This window comes from Marmota marmota, unplaced genomic scaffold (genome assembly GCF_001458135.2).
Source record: "Marmota marmota marmota unplaced genomic scaffold, marMar, whole genome shotgun sequence".
NCBI classification, from domain to species: domain Eukaryota; kingdom Metazoa; phylum Chordata; class Mammalia; order Rodentia; family Sciuridae; genus Marmota; species Marmota marmota.
In genome coordinates this window covers 42,876,699-42,900,531 of record NW_025999977.1, presented here as the reverse complement: position 1 = coordinate 42,900,531, position 23,833 = coordinate 42,876,699, and the positions used below count along the sequence as shown (strand labels likewise).

The 23,833-nt window shown below is 34.3% G+C and overlaps 1 protein-coding gene across 4 annotated transcripts in view; it reads right to left on the bottom strand.

Moving 5' to 3' along the window:
• The window catches only part of Atad2b (ATPase family AAA domain containing 2B), a 126,778-nt gene that overhangs the window by 7,978 nt on the left and 94,967 nt on the right, over window positions 1–23,833 (bottom strand). For all 4 annotated transcript variants that reach the window (XR_007348167.1, XM_048804754.1, XM_048804752.1 and 1 more), the window contains 4 exons: window positions 21,555–21,714; window positions 9,235–9,357; window positions 5,286–5,423; window positions 1,061–1,744 (listed from right to left, as the gene is read on the bottom strand). Coding sequence is in view for 3 of the 4 variants with exons in the window: in XM_048804754.1 (XP_048660711.1) it covers window positions 1,061–1,744; window positions 5,286–5,423; window positions 9,235–9,357; window positions 21,555–21,714 (1,105 nt within the window). In the remaining variant the exon portion in view is untranslated. The remainder of the gene's footprint in view (window positions 1–1,060; window positions 1,745–5,285; window positions 5,424–9,234; window positions 9,358–21,554; window positions 21,715–23,833) is intronic.

The window sequence follows — 23,833 nt, the reverse complement described above, 5'->3', positions numbered from 1 at the left end:
GGCTTAAAAAAAATGGTAGGGAGCTGGATGCCTGTAATCCCAGCAGCTCAGGAGGCTAAGGCAGGAGGACTGTGAATTTAAAGCCATCATCAGCAAAAGTGAGGCACTAAGCAACTCAGTGAGACCCTGTCTCTAAATTTAAAAAATACAAAATAGGGCAGGGGATGTGGCTTGTGGCTGAATGCCCCTGAGTTCAATCCCTGGTACAAAAAAAACCAAAAAACTGGTAGGGAAAAATAGTTCTTTCATGGCCCAAATCCTTGTGTACTCTATCCAATTTACAAAATATACAAATTCAAGATAACCTAATATTCCTGTCCAGGAAGAAATGTGTTGAACAAGGTAGATATCCATACAGTCACAAGAAATCAAGAGCAAGCAGAATGCTCCGATTCAATGGGAACAAAGTAAAACTGACTGTGAAAGTTCTGTGTCTTTCTTCCAGTCTTGGCGTTACAAATCAATGGACATCTCTCAGATTCAACTGCCTAGAATAAGCCAACCTTAGCATGTTCCAGTAACCACAAGAGGCAATAATTATAAAAGACTTACTGTAATGCCTGTAACAAGACCATTTTTGAAGTTTAATTTATAAGACGAATAACCAGGCTTGAGGAGTATCAACAACTACTGCCAAGTCACATGACTATGATGAATCAAAGTGATGGTTTAATCTAGGTCTGCATGATTCTTTCTAATATACTATACTGCTATAGCCACATCTTCTCTGTCCACTCGACCCTTTCTAGTAATTCTTCTGTTGTAATTCCATCTTCCTAACACCTGTGGATTTACTCAGCTTTTAGTCATATATCGCTTAGGATAGTGTAATAATCACCCAAGAGACAGAAAAGTGAGCAGTCATGAAAACAGTGCATTTTGGATTCTAAAACCTCTGAAAAGTTCAGTAAAACTTAATGTGCATGTGCATACTCTTCTCAAAAGGAGGATGAAAGTATAATTATTCATCAACTACTACTACTAGAAATCAGATAAATTTTGCAATGAATTAACTCCGGAGTTTAAACCTTCAGAAGATGTTTTAAAATATTAGCTTTACCTTCTTTATCCAATTCTGCATCTTTAACCTCCACATCAGGGCCAGGTTCTAATTTCTCAGTATTGCTACATTCTGGTGCCTCTAGTTTCTCAGGATCATCTCCATGATTTTCATTTGAAATTTCTGGTTTTTCTTTTAACTGGTTTTCCAGGACAATCTTTTGTTCTGAACTACATTTATCTCCACTACTACAGAGAGGAATGACATCAACTTTACCATTCTGACATTCCAGAACAGGTATTCCTTCAAAACTGTCAGTGGAGGCCTCACCATTCAGACAGCTGCCCTTAAGAAAAGGCTCCTTCCTAGATGTCTGTTCTGGATTAAGAGTACTGCTGCTGTGGATGAGCAGAGATTCATTTGAACTTTCTTCTTCTGTGGATGCAAAGTTCTCTTTAGTGCCTGCTCCGTTGTTTAGCCTCTGCCCCTGGTCCATGTCCATGATGTCACACGAGGATTCATCATTGGTCATAGATAAGTCCCCAGTCTCTTCTCCATTTTCCTCATGGCAATCAGTGCTTACCTCAAACTCTCCATTCTCTAGCAATTTTCTGTCCTCTGTATGGTTCTCATAGTCTGCAAATTTGGTATCCTCTTCATCTTTTTTTAAATTATTAACTTTTCTTTTCTTAATAATTCCTTTGCCCCACTGTGATCGTCGCCTTGATTTTCTCCGTACCCGAACTGTTTTATGAGGAAGGAAAAAAATATGTATAACTTGGAATGTAATATCTAGTTTACATATGTTTATTAAAAAGGACCAAAAAGAAGGTAAACCCATACTGGTCTAACACACAAACAAAAACTCTTGGCTCTTGACATCCATGCTGACTAATCCTCAAAACCTATAAGCAGAATGGGTATGAAGTCAAGATCAACTCTGCAGAATGGAAACTAAAAATTTTGCTTCCTGTTATGAGTTTGAGTTTACTCAGCACTAATCTTTTCTATTACCTTAGATTCTACGTTAGAGTGGTTCCTAACTTTCAACATCTAGGGGCCAATCCTATAATGTATACATTTGGGGAATGATCACATTACCAAGATTCCCAGGAAGTTTGAGCCACAGCCCTATCTTTCCACCAGAAAGGTAGATGCTTTGCCAGCAAGATCAAGAGATGGTTTCTAAACCATGAAGGGAATGAACACAAAAGCCAATATAGCATGATAAAATAGTTACAGATATCCCCACAAAGAAATCTCCATTGTCTCTCATTCCAGAAAAAGGAATCGTCCACAGTACACATGATTGTGGATAGAAACCAAAAGCCATATCAACTACTAACTTCCTTTAAGACAAATGGCAGCATCAGTTTCTTACAAAGTTACCTAATTTAAGACAAATCTGGCAGCATCAGTTTCTTACAAAGTTACCTAAGGAAAACCAAGTCCTCCGCTATCAAAGTTGTTGTGACATTAACAAAATATCAAAAACAAACATTCAGTCAGTTGTATAAAAGTGAGATCTATAAAAGTTGTAAAGACTATACTCTTAAGATGATATAAACTACAATGTGGTCTGTGAATAAAGGTGGAGCTTCTAGGTGATAATGGACCCCAAAATTTTTATTTCCTTTATGTATGTCAAAGGTAGTTTGATTAGGCAATCTACCCAGCTGGACTACTCGCACTGTTTAATAAGGACTTGTAGTCTTCCAGCAGTGCAGAGTATGTTTACATACTGCTTTCAACCTTTTACTTTAACCCCTACTGTGTCTGTAAAGACACCAACATATTAATAAGGAATGGATACATTTAGTTATAAATATGAGTATAGCTACCAAAGATTTCTCATATCATCTCTAAAATTCAGGTTATTTAATCATTTGGCTCGAAGATTATTTTCCCTTCAAAACTACGGTATCATTAGAACTCTTCATTTTTCCCCCTAATTTCAACTTTTATAATTTATAGTGATATGGTTCCTCCTAATTCCTACTTTTATAATTTATAGTTATAGGGTAATTGGGATGAACAAGAAAATTTATTATTTTACTGTTAAAAGCTGACACACAGGTTCAGGTGACAGGCATCTGAACCAACCCACTAAAAATAGAAAAAACTTAATCTAATTCACATTTAAAACTAAAGAAAGACAGTTATCTTACTAGGACTCAACAGGTGGAGCTGTTGGGTTGTTGCTATTGACAATCCACTACTGACACTGTAACCTCTCCTATTCTCAAGCCAAATAATCAAAAGCACTAGAGGGTCCCTTTCTCTTTCTTAAGCCATGGGTCTCTAGGGCAAAAAGAGGCTCAACTCTACCAAATTGAGAGCCAGCTCAGTTTATTTACACATAGAACACAAATCAAAGGTCAGAGCCCCATTGAAATGAGTTTACTTCTAATGCTTTCATCATGGCAAACAACAGAGAAAACGTTCTTATTCTTTGGAAGAGAAAAGAGGTATTTCCTCCTGCTTAATGCATTATTTCTAAGGACTACTAGAATTTTGGTAAAAGAAAGAAGGGAGGGAAGGAAGGAAGGGAAAGAGGCTGGGAAGAAAAAGAAGGAAGAAAGGGAGAGAGGGAGGGAGGGAGGAAAGAAGGGGGAAAGAAAGAAAGAGAACTGATCACATAAGCTCTACAAGAATATAGATTTTTGTTTACTCTGCTGTATCGTCACAATTCCTGGCAGGAGCATGTGTACTGGTGGATCTACTCCTTCATATGCCACTTCCTTTATCAAGGGTGCTATGTGTGAAAAGTTCATTTAGAGACATAATCTTCAGAGTCAATTTTTATAATATCACTGAGCTTGTTTCCGAAACCAAGACCTGTCTCTTAGGGGACACTTAGATTTATGATTTGAGTAAGTTAGCGTAAAACAGATAAATAGTGTGTCACATATGCCATCTACTGGTAAAACAAAACTCTCATCTATAGATTAAAATAATATTTTTAATATTTAAGGAAATTAAACTTCTTAAAGCAAATATTCAATGCATTTTCATTAGTAGATATTTAAATAAAAATGCAAAGAATGTAAAGGATTTCAAAGTTAAATAAATTTAAGTGCAATATTACACAATCCAGGTCATGATCTGAGACACAACTAGGCCAAATAGCTTTAATCAATTTCAGGCAACTAAATGCACCTTTAAGCCCTTTCTCAAATTGACCTATGAATACCATCCAAAGAGGGCAAGTTTTTTAAAAAGTGGGTATGACTCATTCATTCAAATTTCAATACCACTGAAGAAAGATCATATTAAAATTAGCTTTGTTAACTTTTCTTTCTTTTTGCAAAACTGGGGATAGAACCCCAGGTCTCACACATTACTAGGCAAGGGATATACCACGGAGCCATATTCTCAATCAACAGAGCAATATAATCACCATTAACCAGAAGAACAGTAGGCATCTTCCAGGGCATGCTATTTTCGGTAAAACAGAAAGATTACACTAGAAAAATGTTGTGTTTATTAACATTTGTCTTAGAAATATTATAGACCACACAAGCACAATGGTGCATGCCTATAATGCCAGCAACTGGGGAGGCTGAGACAGGAGGATTGCAAGCTCTAAGCCAGCCTAGGCAACTCAGCAAGATCCTATCTCATAAGAATACAGAAAAAAAGAAGAAGAAAAAAAAGGCTAAAAGTGGGGACCGGGAATGTAGTTCAGTAGTAGAGTGCCCATGGCCTGTATACCACAAAAAAAAAAAAAAAAAAAAAAAAATTATAGACCAACATAAATAATTAAAATGAGGAAAATCTAGAACACCGAATTTTCTCTCTAAACACATCACACCAAACTAAACAAATAATGAAGGGTGTGCAGATTTTTCAAAATGAGCACAAAATATTCTTTCAGAAGAATCAACAGCCTATTGCCAAATCAGTCACCTTCATATGAGTTTTCATTTCTTACTAATTAAGAGAGCACCCTGCACCGCGTGCAACAAGATGTGGGTGATGAGGACAAGGGTGGATAAAAAGTTGATCACCTCCATATCTCGATCCAAAAACCAAAGTTGAACACCGAAAACATTTAACTCTGGCTCAATTTATAACAGCAAGTACTGAAAAAGTATAGAAAATGACAAATAAGTTTAAGGAAGTATATTTCTGATACAGTATCTTATCCCACCAACTTTACCTCTGGAAAGATAGAAGATTAAGAGCTGTAGAAAAGCTGCTGCACTTCCGTTTATGCTTCCTGACAAATATGTACCATTCTCAGCTGTTCCCACTGGTGGACAACATGGTCTCAAATACTCACATGCACATTTATTTGCAGAGTTGTGCCAGACATCCATTGGATTTCTTTGTTTGTGCCGAAATGCCTCTTCAACTCTAGTTTCTGTCTTCCGAGCTCCAGTGCCATGAGGATTTATTTGTTCTGCTGTTACCGATAAGCCTGCAAGCAGAAGATAAGCAATACCTATTTAAATATTCTCAGCTACATAAACCAACGAGGTTAAAAAAAGTCTGAAATACAAAACTGAATTTTAAAGTCATTAATTATACTTGGACAGTTTGTAATTCTGATGGAAATAGTGTCTTTTGTTTTAAGATGGGAAAGAAACTAGATATAAAATCATAAAAATAAAACACCTGCCAGGCTGTGCTTACATTCAATCCCCAAAAGAACCCTAATTTTACTCATTTTAATTCACATAGGGATACATTTCACATTATGATTGTGGGACAATAAGATTATGCTTTGTCTAAATGTCATGATCTCTGCCATCTTAGAATGCACAGTAAGTATTTACTGGGCCACTAAATTCCAGTCCCACAAATTGTTTCAATCTGATATCTGCCGCCTGTCACAGCACACTGCGGTATGTTTGGTTTTCCTGCATTATCTCCCTAAGAGTAACCATTCCATCTCAATTTCTTTAGTAGAATCTTTTCTTCCATGTGGTCTCTAAAATATCGGTGTCTCTCAGCACTCCCTATAAACTCTTTTCTTCTTACTCTAATCTACACCTTTCCCCATGAAGCCTCACTTATGTGTTCAGCTTCCACTGCTGTTACATAATAATTCTCACATCTGTTATTTTTAGTCCAAAGATCTCTAGACTACTGGCCCATAATTCCACAGCCTACCTGATAACTCCAAATGGGTATCCTAAAATGTTTGTCCTTAAATATTCTCAATCTAGCTTGGTGGTATAGGCATCTACTCATCCAACCAGTCATATTTCTTCCCTTCACAATGCCCTCTATCCCTGCAGGGACATCTCTCTTACGTTCCTCTTGTCTAATTCCACTTGCACTACATTAAAAGCCTGGACTACGTCAACAGCTTTTTCCTGAGGCAATTTTACTGAGATACAATTACATAACATAAAAACAGCCTGACTTAAGCATACAGTTAAATAACTTTTACCAAATGCATAGAGCTGTACAATCATCACAGCAATTAAATTTTAAATGACTGTCCCAGACAATACCACTTGATTTTTTTGACATCACAGACTTGCCATTTTTAGGCATTTCACATAAAGGAATCATACAAGGTCTTTTGTGATTGCTTTCTTTTGCTTAGCATAATGCTTCTCAAGTTCACCCATGTTGTACTGTGTATCAGTACTTTGTTCCTTTTTTATTACTGCGTAGTATGGATATACTATAATTTGCTCACTCATTCACCAGTTGTCTGTCATTTGGGTTATTTCCAGCTTTTGGTTATTATGAATAATGTTCCTACAAATAGTTATGTACAAATTTTTATGTGGGCATACATTTTCATTTTTCTTGGGTAGATTCCAAGGAGCAGAATCACTGGGTCATAGAGTAAATCTATGTTTAACTTTTTAGAAATTGCCAAACTGTTTCCCAAACTGGCTCCAACAGCTTTGAAAATGATCTCTCATTTTCCTGCCCTGATACATTGAGACCCTACTATTTCTTACTACCAAAGTAATTTGACCAATTCACTCCACTGCTTAACATCCTCGATAACTTCTACTGCCCATGACAATGGATTTTCAAACTTAAAGGCACACAAAAACCACATCAATAATTTGTTAAAATGCAGATTTTTGGCTTAATATTCTTTTTTTTTAATTTTTAAAAAATATTTATTTTTTATTTATAGTTGAACACAACACCTTTATTTATTTATTTTTATGTGGTGCTAAGGATCAAACCCTGGGCCTCACAAGCACTAGGTGAGCGATCTACCACTGAGCCACAACCCCAGCCCCTTGGGTTAATAAATCTAATTTGCTAGCTCTAGGATGACTCATGTAACAGGTGTATCCACACATTTTGAAAAAAACAGGACTTACAGGACTTTATCCCATAAGTCCAAGCTCCTTAGCATGACAATGATACATTCAAATTACTGAAGATTTATTATATACCAGACACTGTCCTAGGGATTGGATTAGGACAATAAAAAAGACATTCACAGTACTTAAATTCTCAGTAAGGAAGAGATGGCAAAAAAACAAACAACATTGCTGGGTATGGAGGCACAATCCTGAAATCCTAGCAGCTAAGGAGGCTGAAGCAGGAGGATAGAAAATTTTGAGGCCAGCCTCAGCAACTTAGTGAGGCTCTAAGCAACTTAGCAAGACCTTGTCTCAAAATAAAAAATAAAAATGGCTAGGGATGTGGCTCAGTAGTAATGCATCCCAGGGTTCTATCCCCAGTACCAAAAAAAAACCCCCACCATGATGCCAAGTACAACCATATCCTATACTGGATTAGGGGGCCAGAGAAGGGCTCCATAAAGAGATAGAAAAAAAGTTTTTTCATAATTTTTTATCCTGGAGCCAGTTCACCTCTTAAGCCCTGTTTCCCAGTATTCTGTATATTTTTAGTAATACCAAACAGTTTAATGTTTTTCCAATACACCAGGCTACTTTATGCCTCTATGCCTTTATATGCGTTATCACTTTGAACACCTCCTCCTGTCACTGCCTTCCTTCCCCTGTCTACTGGAGGCTATGCTCCTATAGTCACTCTTTGCATTCTAATCAAAATGCTGGGTTCCTGACCAGGAGGTCTCTCTTCTCTGTGCAGTACACATGCTTCAACCAGTGCATGTAATGTCCTGTACTTGCTTTGCTTTACATTCTCTCTCTCCTATTAAAGTTCAAGTTCCTCAAGCACACAATTATAAATCAAACAAATCACATTTGCTAATTTTGTGGGGGGTTTTGGTTCTGAGAATTGAACCCATCGGTGCCTAACCAATAAGCCACATCCCCAGCCCTTTTTTGTATTTTGAAACAGGGTCTCACTGCTGAAGCTGGCTTTGAACTTGGACTCCTCCTGCCTCAGCCTCCAAAGCCACTGAGATTACAGGTGTGTACTGCTGTGCCTGGCTAATCCTGTGTTTCTAAGAACAAAATTGCACATAAGCTTCAAAAGGGAAGAAAAAAAAAAGTATCCCTAAAACATTTTTTTTAAGGTCTCAGTGAACTGATGAAAACTAAAACCTCTTCAGATATGGAAGCACATCTAATACCTAAATCTTCTAAAAAGAGATATAAATGATCAACAAAGTTGTACATTTGTAAGAGATTTCACTAAGAAACACTTTATTTCTGTACTATGCACTTGCACTGAAATTTTCATAGAAGGTAAAATTTTTAAATTCGTGAGTATTTACATGATACATATTAGTATAATAAATTAAGTAATGAGCATAATGTTATTGTCTGAGAGAAGGAATAAGTTCTGGTGTTCTATGGTATAGCAGGGTGAATATAATTAATAATAATTCACTATATATCTCCAAATAGTTAGAAGAGAGGAGTTTGAATGTAGTCACCATAAAGAAATGATAAAAGTTTAAGGTGAAGGACATGTTAATTATCCTGAGTTAACCCAGTGTATACATGAATTAAAACATCATGTTACCTCATAAATATGTATAAATATTATGTGATTAAAGGAGAACTGAAATAAACTTCTTTAGAAAAGATATTTAGGGCTGGGGCTGTAGTTCAGTGGCAGAGCACTTGCCTAGCATGTGTGAGGCACTGGGTTTGATTCTTAGCCCCATCTAAAAATAAGCACATAAAATAAAGGTATTCTGTCCATTGACAACTACCAAAAGAAGAAATAAATAAGTAAATAAATTAAGTACAGGTTAAACTTCAAAATACATTATTTTCATATACCAGAATTCCCAAAGAAATATCATTCAATAACTCTTAGTGTGAAACAGGTAAGACTTCAGAAGCAAGTTTATTTTCACAACTTACCTCTTTTTATTCTTGCTTCTTTAATTTCTTCACAGAGTTTATTAAATTCCGGATCTAATTCAGCTGCAATGATGGCATGTGCAGTGTCCTTCAGGGTACAAGCTCTGTGTCTAATTATTTTATCTGTTTAAAAAGGTGATAAAATTTATTATAGGCACAAATGAAATAACATTAACACAGGACATCTTCAAAAGAGAAGCAAAAGTACACAAACATTTAAATAAAAAATTTTAAAAAATAAATGTTACACAATGAAGTTAATAATTTTGTGAAAAGTGAACTTTTAGAACCTCAAAGTACTAAGCCTATTAAATAAATCATTATCTCAAACACATATGGATTTTTTTAAATTTCTGGAAATAAAAATGATTTTCAATAAAATTATAAACAGAATTCAGAGGCTCTTCATTGACACCCAGTTCTAGATACATACTAAAAACTCAGAAAAATCTTAATTTTCCCTACCAGTTAAAACTGGTCAAAACTGTGCCAAAGAATATGATATATCCTAAGGGAGACCTATTAACAAATATAGAAAGACTCTTTAAGGGGATAGAGCTCAGACCTGGGTTCAATCCCCAGCACCACAAAAAAACAAAAGAAAACTCGTTAAGCTCAAGTGTCCAAGACAGTATATAAACTATATGCAGATTAAGAAGAGAACTACAAAAATGGTTCTAGGTAAACTATAAAAATGGCACTAAAAAGAAGAATCTCTGCTCCACAAGGCCCCATTCATGAATAAAGACAATGTCAACAGTGCCCTCTAGAGATGTGCGACTCAGACATGTGAAAAGGTGAGAAAATACCTCAAGGAAACTTATTTGCTAATAGTATTGAGAATCCAAAGTCAAAAATATCATCTTCTTTTTCTTCTCTTTCAAAGGCATTATATATGGACAAATATTTAAAAAGATCTTTTATTTACAACATTCCTAATTAGAAAGTTTTATCAGCTCATTGTAGAAATCTTATGAAAACAAATGTTTACTGCTAAAGGTGTTATTTCCTTTTGACATATTTTCTCTAACTATCCATTCATTAATACTGTTAACTGAACCAGAAAAGGGTGGATTACACAGAAATGAAAAAAAAGAAAGAAACAGATGCAGTCCCAACCTTCAAGCTTTTCATACTAGATAGGAAAGTGCTGTTAAACAAATTATTTCTCATACATACATGTAAATATCTCCCTCTTAAAAAAAAAAAGAGCTATAAAGAAAACTTATGGGTATTGGTTTGAGTGACAATTTCAACTGGTCAAATCAAGATGAGCCTCTCTGAAGAAGAGACCCTTAGGCTGACACATGGAACATTCATAGAGGAGCCACGGCAAGACCAGAGAGAAATCAATGCAGGTTCAGGCAATACCATGGGAGAAAATTCTGGAGTGAAAAAAAGCTAGGAGATTTTAGAAACTGAAATGTAGTCTATATGGTAAGAATATAATAAGCAAAAGGAAATATAGATTTTAGCCTACAAGCAATGAAAAATAATTTAAAAGATGTGAGCAAAGAAATAACAGGATCCAAGTTTACATCCATGAATGTTTACTCTGGGCTTGTGCCTGGAGAATGGATTGAGAAGAGTCAAGACACAAATCCATAAGCATAATCACAAGGCCCATTTTCATCTGGGGCAATGGTGGTGGTGGTGGTTGTAATAATAAAGGAAGAAATTATTATTGACTTGGAAAGTGCTCTCAATGATAACTTTGGTGATAAGGCAAAAGAGGTAGTAAAATAAATATCAAAGATGATATTTACTTCTCCTAGCTTCTTATATGAAACATGGGGGATGGAAGTACTATTTATAAAGATGGAAAAAAACTACAAAGAAGGAAAAAGGGATAAAAAGGGTAAACATTAGTTTAAAAGACTTTAAGTTGTGGCTATTTCAGTTTTGCGATGCCTAAAAAATATCTCAATGGCCAGATATGGCCAGTGACTGGAGAGGCTAAGGCAGGAGGATCACAAGTTTAAGGCAAACCTTCACAACTTAGGAAGGCCCTCAGCAATTTAGCAAGACCCTGTCTCAAAATTAATAATGATAAAGGGCTGGGGGATGTGGCTTAGTTGTAAAGTGCCACTGGGTTCAATCCCTAGTACAGCAGGGGAAAACCTCAATGGAAATATCACATAAGCAAATAAATATAGATCTCAACAATTCTTGTTATGACGAAAGAACCACAATGATTTTGTAATCTATCTACTATTACCATATTGTATCTTCTCTAAGTCTTTTTAATCTCCTGGGATACAATAGATACATAATAAACTGCAAATATATAAAGTATATAATTTGATGTTTTGATATAAGTCACATATCCATAACATCATCACTATACCCAAGATAATGAATACATCACCACCAAAAGTTCTTCTGCTCCCCTATTTTCTCTCCCTCCAACCTTTCCTATCACCTTCCATTACCAGAAAACCACTGACCTTTCTGTTACTATAAATCAGTTTATAACTTCTATAATTTTGTGTGTATGTGTGTGTGTGTGTGTGTGTATGTGTGTTGAGGGGGGGAATCTCTCATTATATACATATTTGAGTATATACTAAGAAGTAGGATAACTGGATGAAATGGTGGTTCCATTCCAAGTTTTCTGAGGCATCTCCATAGTGCTTTCCAGAGAGGTTTCACCAATTTACAGTCCACCAAATCCTCACCAACAGTGTTACTTTTATTCCTGATAATTGCCATTCTGACTGGACTAAGATGGAATTTCAGTTTAGTTTTAATTTGCATCTCTCTAATTGCTAGATATGTTGAATAGTTTTCATATATTTGTTGACCACTGATTTTCTATACACTGATCCCATTTATTGTGTTATTTTGGGGTTGTTGGGGTTTTTTTGTTGTTGTTGTTTGTTTATGGTGGTTTTTTTTTTTTTTTTTTTTTGAGTTCTTTGTATATCCTAGAGATTAATGCTGTGGGGAGCAGGTGGCAAAGATTTTCTCCCTTAGGGGTCTTTTAATATTTATGGTCACCTCCTCATTCCTGTTATCAGTAATTTTTGTCTTCTTTCCCATTAACCTAATTAGTCCAGTTAGAGGGTTATCAATTACTGACCTAAAAAAACCAGCTTTGATTCTTGTGTATATTTTGTTTTTGTTTTTCATTAATTTCTGCAGATCACTAACTTCATATCTTTAGTATTTCATTTTGGGTTTCATCTGCTCTTCTTTGGGGGAACTGGAGTCATTGGCTTGAGATATTTCTTCTTTTCTAATTTAGCTAATTAGTGCTAACCTGCCCCCCGAAAGTACTGTACTAGCTGCATCACACAAATGTGAATATATCTTAATTTTATTCAATTCAAAAACTTTTAAACTTATCCTCTGATTGCTGTCTTACCCAAGTATTATTTAGAAGTTGGTATTTAGTTTCCAAATATTTTTATTTCCAGATAGCCTTCGGTCATTGATTTCTAATAAATTCTACTGTTGTCAGAGAACATACTTTGTATGATTAAATGCTTTTATTATTTAATGAGACTTGTTTTATGGCCCAAAACATGATCTACCTTGATAAATATTCCAGTGCACTAGAAAAGAAAGTACATGTCTTCTGTCACTGGATAGAGTGCTCTGTAAGTGACACTTAGGTCAAGTTGGTTCGTAAAGTTATTCAAGTCTCATGATCTTCACTGATTTTCTATACACTGATCCTATTATTCAAAAGAGGAGCATTGAAGTCTGCACATCAATCAAGCCTTTTATATTTTCACTACTTTTCTCTGTACTAGCTCTTCTATTATAGAGATAGGGGTACTAAAATCTTCAATTTAACAACAACTTTCTCTATTTCTCCTTGCAGTTCTATCAGTTTTGCTTCATGAATTTGGAAGCTACTTTATCACAGGCAAAAAGTTTTAGAACTGTTATGCCTGTTCGATGATTACAAAATAAGAAATTATGAAAGAGCTCTCTTTCTCCAATTAATAGTCTTGGGTATGGTATCTACTTCATATGATATTTAAATAACCATTCCAACTTCCCTTTGCTTGGTGTTAGCATAATATACTTTTAAAATGTTTTTTTCTTACATCTATTTGCACTTTATATTTAAAGTGGGTTTCTTATAGGCAACCTATGGTTAAGTCTTACATTTTTATCCAATCTGACACTTTCTGCCTGTATTTGGGATATTTAGGCCAGAGTTCTGCAATCTTTTCCTGCAAAAGACAAAAGAGATTTAGGCTTTGCAGAACATCAGGTCTCTATGGCAAGTACTCAAAGCTGAGTTTGTGCACAAAAGCAGACATTAATAAGATGTAAAGACACGAGCATGGGGCTGGGGATGTAACTCAGTTGGTAGAGTGCTTGTCTAGCATGCACAAGGCCCTGGGTTCAATCCCCAGCACAAAAAAAAAAGCCATGACAATGACACTGTATTCCTATTTAAGAAAAAAAAAATACACACATACTTCAATCACAAAAACAGGCAGTCAGCTTGACTATAGTTTGCTTATAGCTTTGTCACAGATCAGACTATTACTTCTAATGATATACAGGATTACTGATATGGTTGCTTTATTTTCTGCTTGTCCCATATGTTTATGGTTTTCTGTTTATTCACTTCTGAAATTACTCTGTACCTTTTGATGACACCTTTGCTTGGTAGTTCATTAGCTCTTTGCTGCACTATTGCTGGCCTAGTGTGAGTTTCAAAGAATATTCCCTGTCTTCCTTTGACCTCTGGTAGTTCTTTCTTATATGTGAGCTGATCAGTACTTTGTTGAAGACCATGAGAGGATGTTCTGCTGACACCAAGTGCTATCTCTGTGTAGCTTTCTTCTTTCTGGTACTCTGCCACCACAAACTCCAGCCACTTCCAACTTCCAACAGTTCCAAATCTGTTTCTTCAATTCAGGGAAAACTTCAGACTATGCTTCATTGTCCTTCCTTGAGTACACTATGGAAATTCTGTGCAGGCAACCAAGGCACTAATCTTACTTGCTTTTCATCTTTTGGAGATCACTACCCTGTGCTGCCTAATGTTCAATGTCTTCAAACTCTTTTTTTTTAATATATTTTGTTTAGGATTTTCCCCCCATTGCTTCAAGTGAGAGGGGAAATCTAGTCCCTATCATTCCATCTTGGCCAAATGCAGAAGTCTCCCAATATCTTTTAAATATTCTTTGAAAATCAAATTTTAATAGCTGTGCAACAATCCAAAGTAGGATGTAACTAAATTTTTCAAAATTATTAAATTTTTCAAAGAATATTTTAAGTTTTAAGTTGCTTCCAACTTTAGCCACTACACATAAAAAAAACTACAAAAACATTCCCCACCTTCAGTTAAGAAAGAAAAATGAATAACTCCATAAAAATTTCTAAGGGGTACAAAGAAGGACAAGGAATATATTTTAAAGAACATCTTTTAGAGAGATACACTGACAGAGAGAAAAATTTACATTTGACAGCAGAAAAAAAGCTTTTCCACGAGCCTATCATTATAATGCTTTTCAAACGTTTTTAGTTTATAAGAGTATCTAAGATTGTATATAGAATAGAATCATTAGCTTAAAGAATATTAAAACCAGCAGGGATGTCCATGAAAATTCTGGGTTCTTAAACGTTTTGAGGAACAGAGGAGTATCCTGGATCTTTATAAAGAATAAAATAAAGGTTGGAAAGCACACATGCATATATAGTTTTCTATGTAGCTGTTCAGAGAATCATTCAGACACACTTTGCTTTAAAATTGTACAGAAATGAAAGCTACATATTTACCAGTTTTGACTTTATCTCTTAATTTAAGATTGTCCAAATCCATGAAATTTGAAATCATAAAAAAGAAACAACAACAAAAAACAAAACAAAAAGCAATCCATCCCTGGCCTTGAAGTTAAAAGACATCTCAATCCACAAAGTTTTCTCACAAATTTTTGAATTTGTATACAAATTACATAACCTCTCTGAGCTGCAATCGCCTTATGTTTAACATAAAGATATTACTACCTGCATTGGCATCTACAAAAGTAATGGCTAATTAGGATCAATCAGTGAGTATCTATAAAATTAATAAAATCACTAACAAAAGTAGTGACTATTATTTTTTCCCCCAAAAGTAGTAACTATTTCAATGTACCAATATCTTTTGTATTTTGGTGACCTTTCATTTTTCAATTCACTACAAAAAGTCAAAAATATATTAGCTAGTTTTTTCCAGTAAAATTATCTTAAAATATTAATATTTTTAAGAAAGACCAATTTTCATAGTATAATGTTTCACTGCAGATTATTCCTTAAATAAAAATTTTGCTGTTTTAATGATTCAAATCATATTTATATATTATCAATATCAACGTATGTTCTAATCTGCATTATATCATTATACCTCCATTTAAAATTTACTATGTAATCCAAGACTCTCTGAGTTCGTATCTAATAAGCAAATAGTTGATAAAATTTATTCATTGGCCACACTAATTAAGAACATGTTCCAGACAAGCTAAAACAAGGAGTAAGAATATATAAATAACTACTTTAGGCAAAAAGAAATGAGTGTCTCAGAAAAGTTACAAGCTATGGGATTCAGAGCTAAAACTGGAAGGAACTCAGAACAAAATTTCACAAACTTAGCATTTAATATTCCTTAGAGAAAGTAGAATTTTTTTATGTGTGGTTTTTAAACAACGAACTTTTAAAAACTGTACTCTCTTGGATTTTTTTGTTTGTTTTGGTACTGGGGATTGAACCCAGGGCCCCTTAACCACTGAGCTACATCCCCAACTCTTTTTTGTATTTTATTTATAGACAGGGTCTCACTGAGTTTCTTATGGCCTCACGAACTTGCTGAGGATAGCTCTGAACCTGTGATCCTCCTGCCTCAGCCTCCAAGTCACTGGGATAACAGGTATGTGCCACTGCTCCTGGCTAGGTATATTTTCTTGTATATAACTTATACCTCAATAAAACTGACTTTAGATTTTTTTTCTTTTGGATGGTGCTGGGGATCGAACTTGTGCATGTGAGGCAAGCACTCTATCAACTGAGCTATATTCCCCAGCCCAATAAAACTGATTTTAAAAGGAAAAAATGTATACATTTCCAAAAAAAGCAATACATTTAACAAAGATATTGAAATAAGAAGATTGAGATTTATACTGAGAACTGAAACCTATATTTTCCTAAAACCTATATTTTCCTCAGTTCCTCTCTCTCCCCATCCAACAAACTGCCTTAGGCATCTCACTCAATCTCATATACTAATAATTAACCATGTTTCTAGTCCAAACATCTGCAGATATCCAGAATCAGGATAATACAACTAGCATTACTATGCAACATCTTCATTTTATCCAAGTATATTAAATGTCACCCACGCCGACTTAGCATCCTGCTTATAAAGTAGTTCCTTCATTGATTTCCTTTCTAGATTTCTTCATCTAGACCAAAAATTCAGAAGTAATTCTAGATTTCTGTCACCCATATCTAATTGGTTGGTCACTAAATCCTCTGAATTCAATTTCTGCAGCCACTGCAACTGAATCTCAATAGGCTTCCCAACCTCCATTTCACTATTCTTGACTTCTACTCCAAAACAGATACTAAAGGCCAGGGCTTCACTTAATCATCTGTAAATCTCTATTCCTAAACACAATTTATACTTAGAGAATTATTTGGTAAGTCAGTGAGTAGAGAAGTGATATTGTTCCTACTGCTCCACAGAGGCACTCTATTCTGGGACATGCTTTCTTTCTACCTCAATACACTACTTCCCTTGGCTTGGAATGAATGCCCGTCCCAGTCTTGCTCATCTCTAAGTTGTGTCTTCTCTGAACTCTACTCCCCCTGTGTATATATTTCTAATTTAGACCTTATAACATTGCATTATAATCATCTGCTGCCACCTCAAGACATTATTCATTACTGCTACCTCTAAGCTATCTCTCTATTAATAATCTATTAGTATAATCATTAATAATTAGAAAAGTATATTTCTCATCTCTAAAAATTAATAAATTTCTAGATAGTAGGGGTTGTATTACAAATAACTGAATTTTTAGATAGTAGGGATTATATTGTTATGAGATGAATGATGCTTCCCCCTGCCCCCCAAATTCATGTGAAAGCCTTAATCCCCAGGACTTCAGAATGTGGCTATATTTGGAGATAGTGCTTTTTAACATTTTACTAAGGTAAAAAAAATAAGGATGAGTCCTAATCCAATCTGACTAATATCCTGTAAGAAGAAAAAATCTGGACACTAAGAGGACACAAGCACAGAGAAGACCAGAGAGAGAAGGAGCCATCTACGAGCAAGAAAGAGACATCTTAAGGAAAGGCCAAATCTGCCAAAGCCTTCATCTTGAACTATCAGTCTTCAAAATTGTGAGTAAATAAAACTTTGTTGTTTAAACCACCCAGTCTGGCATATTTTGTTATGGCAACCCTAACAGACTAATAAAAAACCGTAGAATAATGTTTGCCACATAGTAGTTATTTGGTATATATTATTTATCTGTCATAATTCCAATATGCATTTCCTCTCTCTCTCAAAGGGCAAGAACTGTCATAGTCATCTTTGTATTCTAAACACCCAGCTAAGCAATTAGCACATGGTACTCATTCTGACTAAAAGAAGTAAGAATGAATTTGGCTGAAGCTTTAGAACTCATAAAATTCATCTGTTGCAAATAAAGCTGGAAATGTATTAAAATCAGACCACAGAGGGCTCTAACACTGTGAATTTGGGGGCTTTATTGCACAATTTATATAAAACAGAAGATTCTTAGAAAACAACAAGATTAGGGATGAAATTTCAGCAAAATTAGTCAAATGATGGTATATGTAAGAACGGACCTTGGAGTAGGAAAAGGATATACTGCAAGAACCAAAAATGGTGAGCAGTTAACTTAATTTACCATATTTACAAGATGATAATTAGGGTCAAATATCTGGTACTGGTCATAAAACATACAAGGTACATTTTTCCTCACTTCATATTTAATTTCTGTTCACATCATCCTTAAGGGACAGAATCTGGGTAAACACTTAGGAACATGTATAGCTTTCAAAATGTTGGCTTTTGTCTTCTATGTATATGCTAGTTTTTTCCCAAATGGCCAAGTATGCTGCAAAATAGAACACTGCAAGCTTTCAAATACTCATGGGAACTTGTAAAAGTACTACAACATTCATGTAATTTCCACTTGCTACACAACAGCCCCTGAGGTTGTTTTTCTGGTGCATAACAAGTGGTTCTGTTGCTAAGAAAAAAACTACCTCTTGACTAAAGATAGGAAAAAAATCTGAACAGAGATGAAATAATGCTTTTGAATTGCATCACTCTTTGCCTTTATCTGAAAGAATAAAGGAGGAAAGTTACAAATATATCATGTTTACCCATGAGATAGAGCTAGCATATTCTTCAATTATGAAAGAATTAAAGATTCCTTAATTTATAAAACTACATAAGGTTATAAGATTATATAAGGTTATAGTGCACCAGAAACTATAGCCTCTTTCCTTAAAAGTAATATAAACATCAGTGGAATTATAATTACTTACTTACGGGGAAAAACTGGTTTAATACTCTCGAGACTCTCTTCAAGCACTCAAATTCATTTCATAGTCCCTAGATCTGTTCCATAATAAGATTAAATTAAAGTGTAGTCCAGGGAATATAAAAATTACCAAGTATAAGGGGTCATTCTAGAGCGTATACACAGGTACCTACTAATGAACCAATTCAGGAAAATTAAAGTATGATTTAAATAATGATGATAACAAGAACATAAATTTTTTAAAATATTTATTTTTTAGTTGTAGTTGGACACAATATCTTTAATTAATTTATTTATTTTTATGTGGTGCTGAGGATCAAACCCAGGGCCTTGCCCATGCTAGGCAAGCACTCTACCGCTGAGCCACAAACCCAGCCCCAAGAACATAAATATTAACTGATAACCTTTATGAAACACTTATCATGTCCTGGGTATTATGCCATGGGCTTAACATATTTAGATTAAATCATATTAAAAAGCAATTTCATAAGATTGAACCTAATATGGTTTCTCATATAATCCTTATAAACACCACAAATCAAGAATACTATTATTACATTATTGTACAGATGAGGAAACTAAATTTAGAGGATTTAAGTTGATCAAAGTTAAGGAAGTAGGGAACAGCAGAACTGGGATTAAAGTCCAGGTCTAAATACAGAGCCCACATTCCGGCATCCATTCTACACAACCTCAACAGTCTTAAGATCCTAAAGAGCTAACAGGCTGAAGGCATTGGCACACAAGTTCTCTCATACACTGTTCAAAACCCCATGCAGACACTTGTGCAATCTGTCCACAACAGAAGACCGCAGCAAGGCAAAGGAGAGGAAGTATGCTGGCATGCAGCCCATCTCTTACAACCTATCCTGTTGCGAAATGACATACATGCTAAATAAAGGAGATTCCTCTCTCACACACAAAATTGCTACATTAGCTAACAGTAAAATAATTGCCAATTATTTTACTTTTCTCCTTTGTTCTTCATGCTGCTCATATAAGTAATTTAAAACATTTTTAAGAGAAAAATTTAATATTACAGATTAAAAATCTTTATTAAAAGGATACATATTGGGGTTGGGGTTTTGGCACAGTGGTAGAGCACTTGCCTCCCATGTGTGTGGCCCTGGGTTCAATTCTCAGCACCACATAAAAATACATAAATAAAATGAAGGTATTGTGTCCAACTACATCAAAAAAACAAATCTTTAAAAAAAAAATACATATTCTTTGATCCAGAAATTTTTCATTGTTAATAATTTACTATAAGGCAATAATTAAATATGTACCCCAAACTTGTGTTGTAAAAATATTTATCACTGTTTTTACAGGAAAAAAAAACCCTAAAATACCTAATATGGCCAATAATAGGGTATTGGCTATTATATTTCATTTTTTTAACATGGGATAAATATACTCATTAATGAATAAGCTATTTAACAAAATATTAAAGGAATGACAAATTTTATACAAGTCATATAGTCATTTTAGTAAAAAAATGCAGTATATATTTGATATACAATACATTCGTGGGGCAAGGGGAAGGAATAACACTAGGATAGGATTGCCACTTATTTTACTTTTCTCCTTTGTTCTTAGTTTTCATAAGTTTTTCTGTAAGATACATAAAATCAAGATTCAAAAAAGCAAAGTAAGCAAACAAAAGCTATAAGAGTCAAATGCTAATACAAAGCTTAGGAACTGTTAAATACCAAATTCTGCTATACAAACATTTTATTATGCCTCTCAATTTGGAATTAGTATACTTAACTTACTAGCATGGTCTAAATTCAGGAAAAATCCAGGTCATTCTAATACATGACCTAGGTTGAAACTCATTACCCCAAAATACAAAGTACTTTAAAATATCTTTAAATGATAGAAACTCCATGTTTTAATAATAAGAAACATTTTACTTGTGTATGATGTCTTAAAGAAACGGAATTCTCAATAATAGAATGAGAAAAAACTGCTCCTGAGAGCTGGCAGTTGGCATGGTACTCTAAGCTTGGCTTCTGTGTATTCAGGTAAAACATGAACAACTTTGCAGAACAGCAGCATAAGACAAGGCCAGTTGCATCATCGTGATGGGCTAAGACAATAGCTAGCCTACTCTGCAATCAGGTCTAAACACAGACAAATCATGAGCATTGCCCTAACCACAAAAAGAAACTAACCATAATCCTATTTGCATTAATATGAATGACTGCTATTCCTTTACCAATTACAACTTTAGCCCTGCTCCATTCTTCTTTCTGTCTAGGGTTTTAAAATATCCCATTCTCAAAATTATCCTACTTCCTAATAGCATCCAATTCCTTGCAAAGTCCCACTCTCTTACACTTTACCCAATTACTTAACAGGCACAAACCCCATATGGTTCCCCATGATGCACAACCTTTCATGTTATAAAAAATCCTCTTTGTTTACAATCAACTTATCTTGTTTAACTATAGTTATATCTCTGGTGAACTTCCCTAGAAAGCAATAACAAGATTTAAGTATAAGCTGGGATTAGGAATAAAATAATAAAATTACATTAATGATTCCTATAGAATGGTATTAATGATACCTATAGAACAGGTATCATTCTATACAGAAAAGTTTTCTGACATATAAACTTATCCTACTGTAGGTTCCCACAAATTCAAAATTCCATGTGTTCATCAGGACTACTGATGCTGACTAAAATAAATAAATACAGTTTTTGAATTGAATTCTCATTTGCTCAGTTTTCCATTAATCTGAAGAAAATCCCAATATCAAAGTGTACCTGATGCTAAGCATTCTTACCTCCTGGGTCCTTATCTGGATTGTACTCTAAAGCATTGCTACAGATGAGGTCAATATCTTGCAGGAAATCTTTAGCAGTAAGATAATTATGTTTATCAATTTTAGTTATTACTGTTGATAAATCCATTGGTTCTTTGATTACTTCAAGATAATCTGAAACCTAAAAAAAACAGAATATTTTAATGAAAATTATTTAAAATTTTCATATGATCTATTAGTTCAAACAGAACTAATTCTTCAAAAATTAAATCTAGATATTTAAGAAATAAGTATACGTAAGAGTAAATTCAATGCAACTTATGCTATTAAGTTTACTACCTAACATACTTTCCATGAAAAGCTTCAGTTTAAGTCAGATCTAAATCAACTCTCAAATGTTGCTCATCTTGAAATTTGAAACATTGTCACCTTATTATTTTTTTAATCCTTGGGTTTATCTGAGAAGAGAATGTATGGGTAAAAGCACCCAATAAACATCATTAAATGTTATCTCAAGAAAAGAAAAGAAAAAAAAAAAACAGAGGAAAATAAAATGCACAGACTTTTCATTTTATTATAGAAGTTCTTCTGGTAAATCTTTTTAAATTTTCCAGCAAAGTTTTCTTTTGTAGTTTTATACAGTGAATTGTTTCATGGAAAGTATTTTCCACTCCTTTGGAGTCATTACAAACATTCTGAATCAATAAAATAACAAAACTCAGTATTGTTTCTATAATTAGTGAAAGATTTGCTGGACTTGTCTCTAATATAAACAAATCTACAAAGAAAAATAAAAACTTGTTTGCTTTAGATGCCAATTTTCTGGGAGATAACCCAAAATAAGAGATATTATATCACTTAACCAATAAGAAAACATTCTCAACATACATATCTATTTCAAATCTCAAATCAAATAAAATAATAGGGTTTGATATAAAAGCAATCTTGCAAGAATATCTATAAGAACTGATTTCTGAACACAGGGCAATTTCTACTCTGTGAAAGTTAGGGTTGGTTTTCTCATGGTTTCAGATGGCATCAATGTCATGATTTTTAAGTTGATACACAGGTGTACACAGGTGCATATGTATAATTTGTAAATATGTTTTTCAAATTTTAAGATTACTTACACAAATATTAAGTATGGATATGTGTGAATTAATTTATTTTTCAGTCTCTTAGAGCTAAAAAGCCAGTTAATCTTTTTTTATATTTATTTTTTAGTTGTAGATAGCATGCCTTTATTTCACTTATTTATTTTTATGTGGTGCTGAGGATTGAACCCAGTGCCTCATGTATTCGAGGTGAGCACGCTACCACTTGAGCCAAATCCCCAGCCCCAGTTAATCTCTTTGTAGGGCATCAATGGAGCCACAGAAGATAGTTGGACTCTTGGTTCTGGGCATGCTCTGTGTACAAGTAGAAATTACTGAAAAACACTAGAAAAAATATAGTAATACTTTAATAAAGCCTATGTAATTTAGGAACATATGCTTAATATTAAACTTGAAAGTCTCTAAAGTTTTATTTTTCTGAAGTTTTGCAGTTTGTTTTGGAATTGAAGAAAGTTTTTAGACACTTTAAATTCATTATCAGCATATAACGTTTATGCTTTAGGCTATCTCAGTGTTAGCTTGCTTTCCCCTCTCTATCCTTTCCAGATATTCCTGTGTATTCAATTTTAAGAGCAGACAAAAACCAGCAGCAGAGTGAACCTGAGAAGAACGAAGAAGAAAATAAGAGAAGCAAACCCTTAATAAACTTAATATCTGATCAGTATTTCTATTCTCTTGCACTGCTTTACCATGATTTATAGAACTTTCATTTTATTACAGACAGATATTATTTAAAATCTGACAATCTTTTCTGATTAGAAAGAAAAGAGTTTTCTTGAGCAAAAGCAAAACTGATTTATTCCCAGCATGTGAAACTGACTTATGCTTTTAAAAAGTGTCAGAATCCAAATATAAAAGTGGAGAGGGGTTTCTTTGCTTATTTAAAACAATCTTCCAAACTGGTTGCTGATTTTAAGATTATCTAAACACACTAGGAGAAAAATGCTCCACAAATATAATTTGCTATTTATTAATTAAAATGAAAATTAGGCATGTCCTGTTATTCTAGTGGGAAAAGATATAAGGGAGCCATAATATAACGTAAAGAACGTGGGCTTTGGGGCAGGGTTTGTGGCTCAGTGATAGAGCACTTGCCTAGTATGTGTGAGGCACTAGGTTCGACTCTCATATAAATGAATAAAATAAAGGTCCATCAATAACTAAAAAAATATTTATCATATAAAT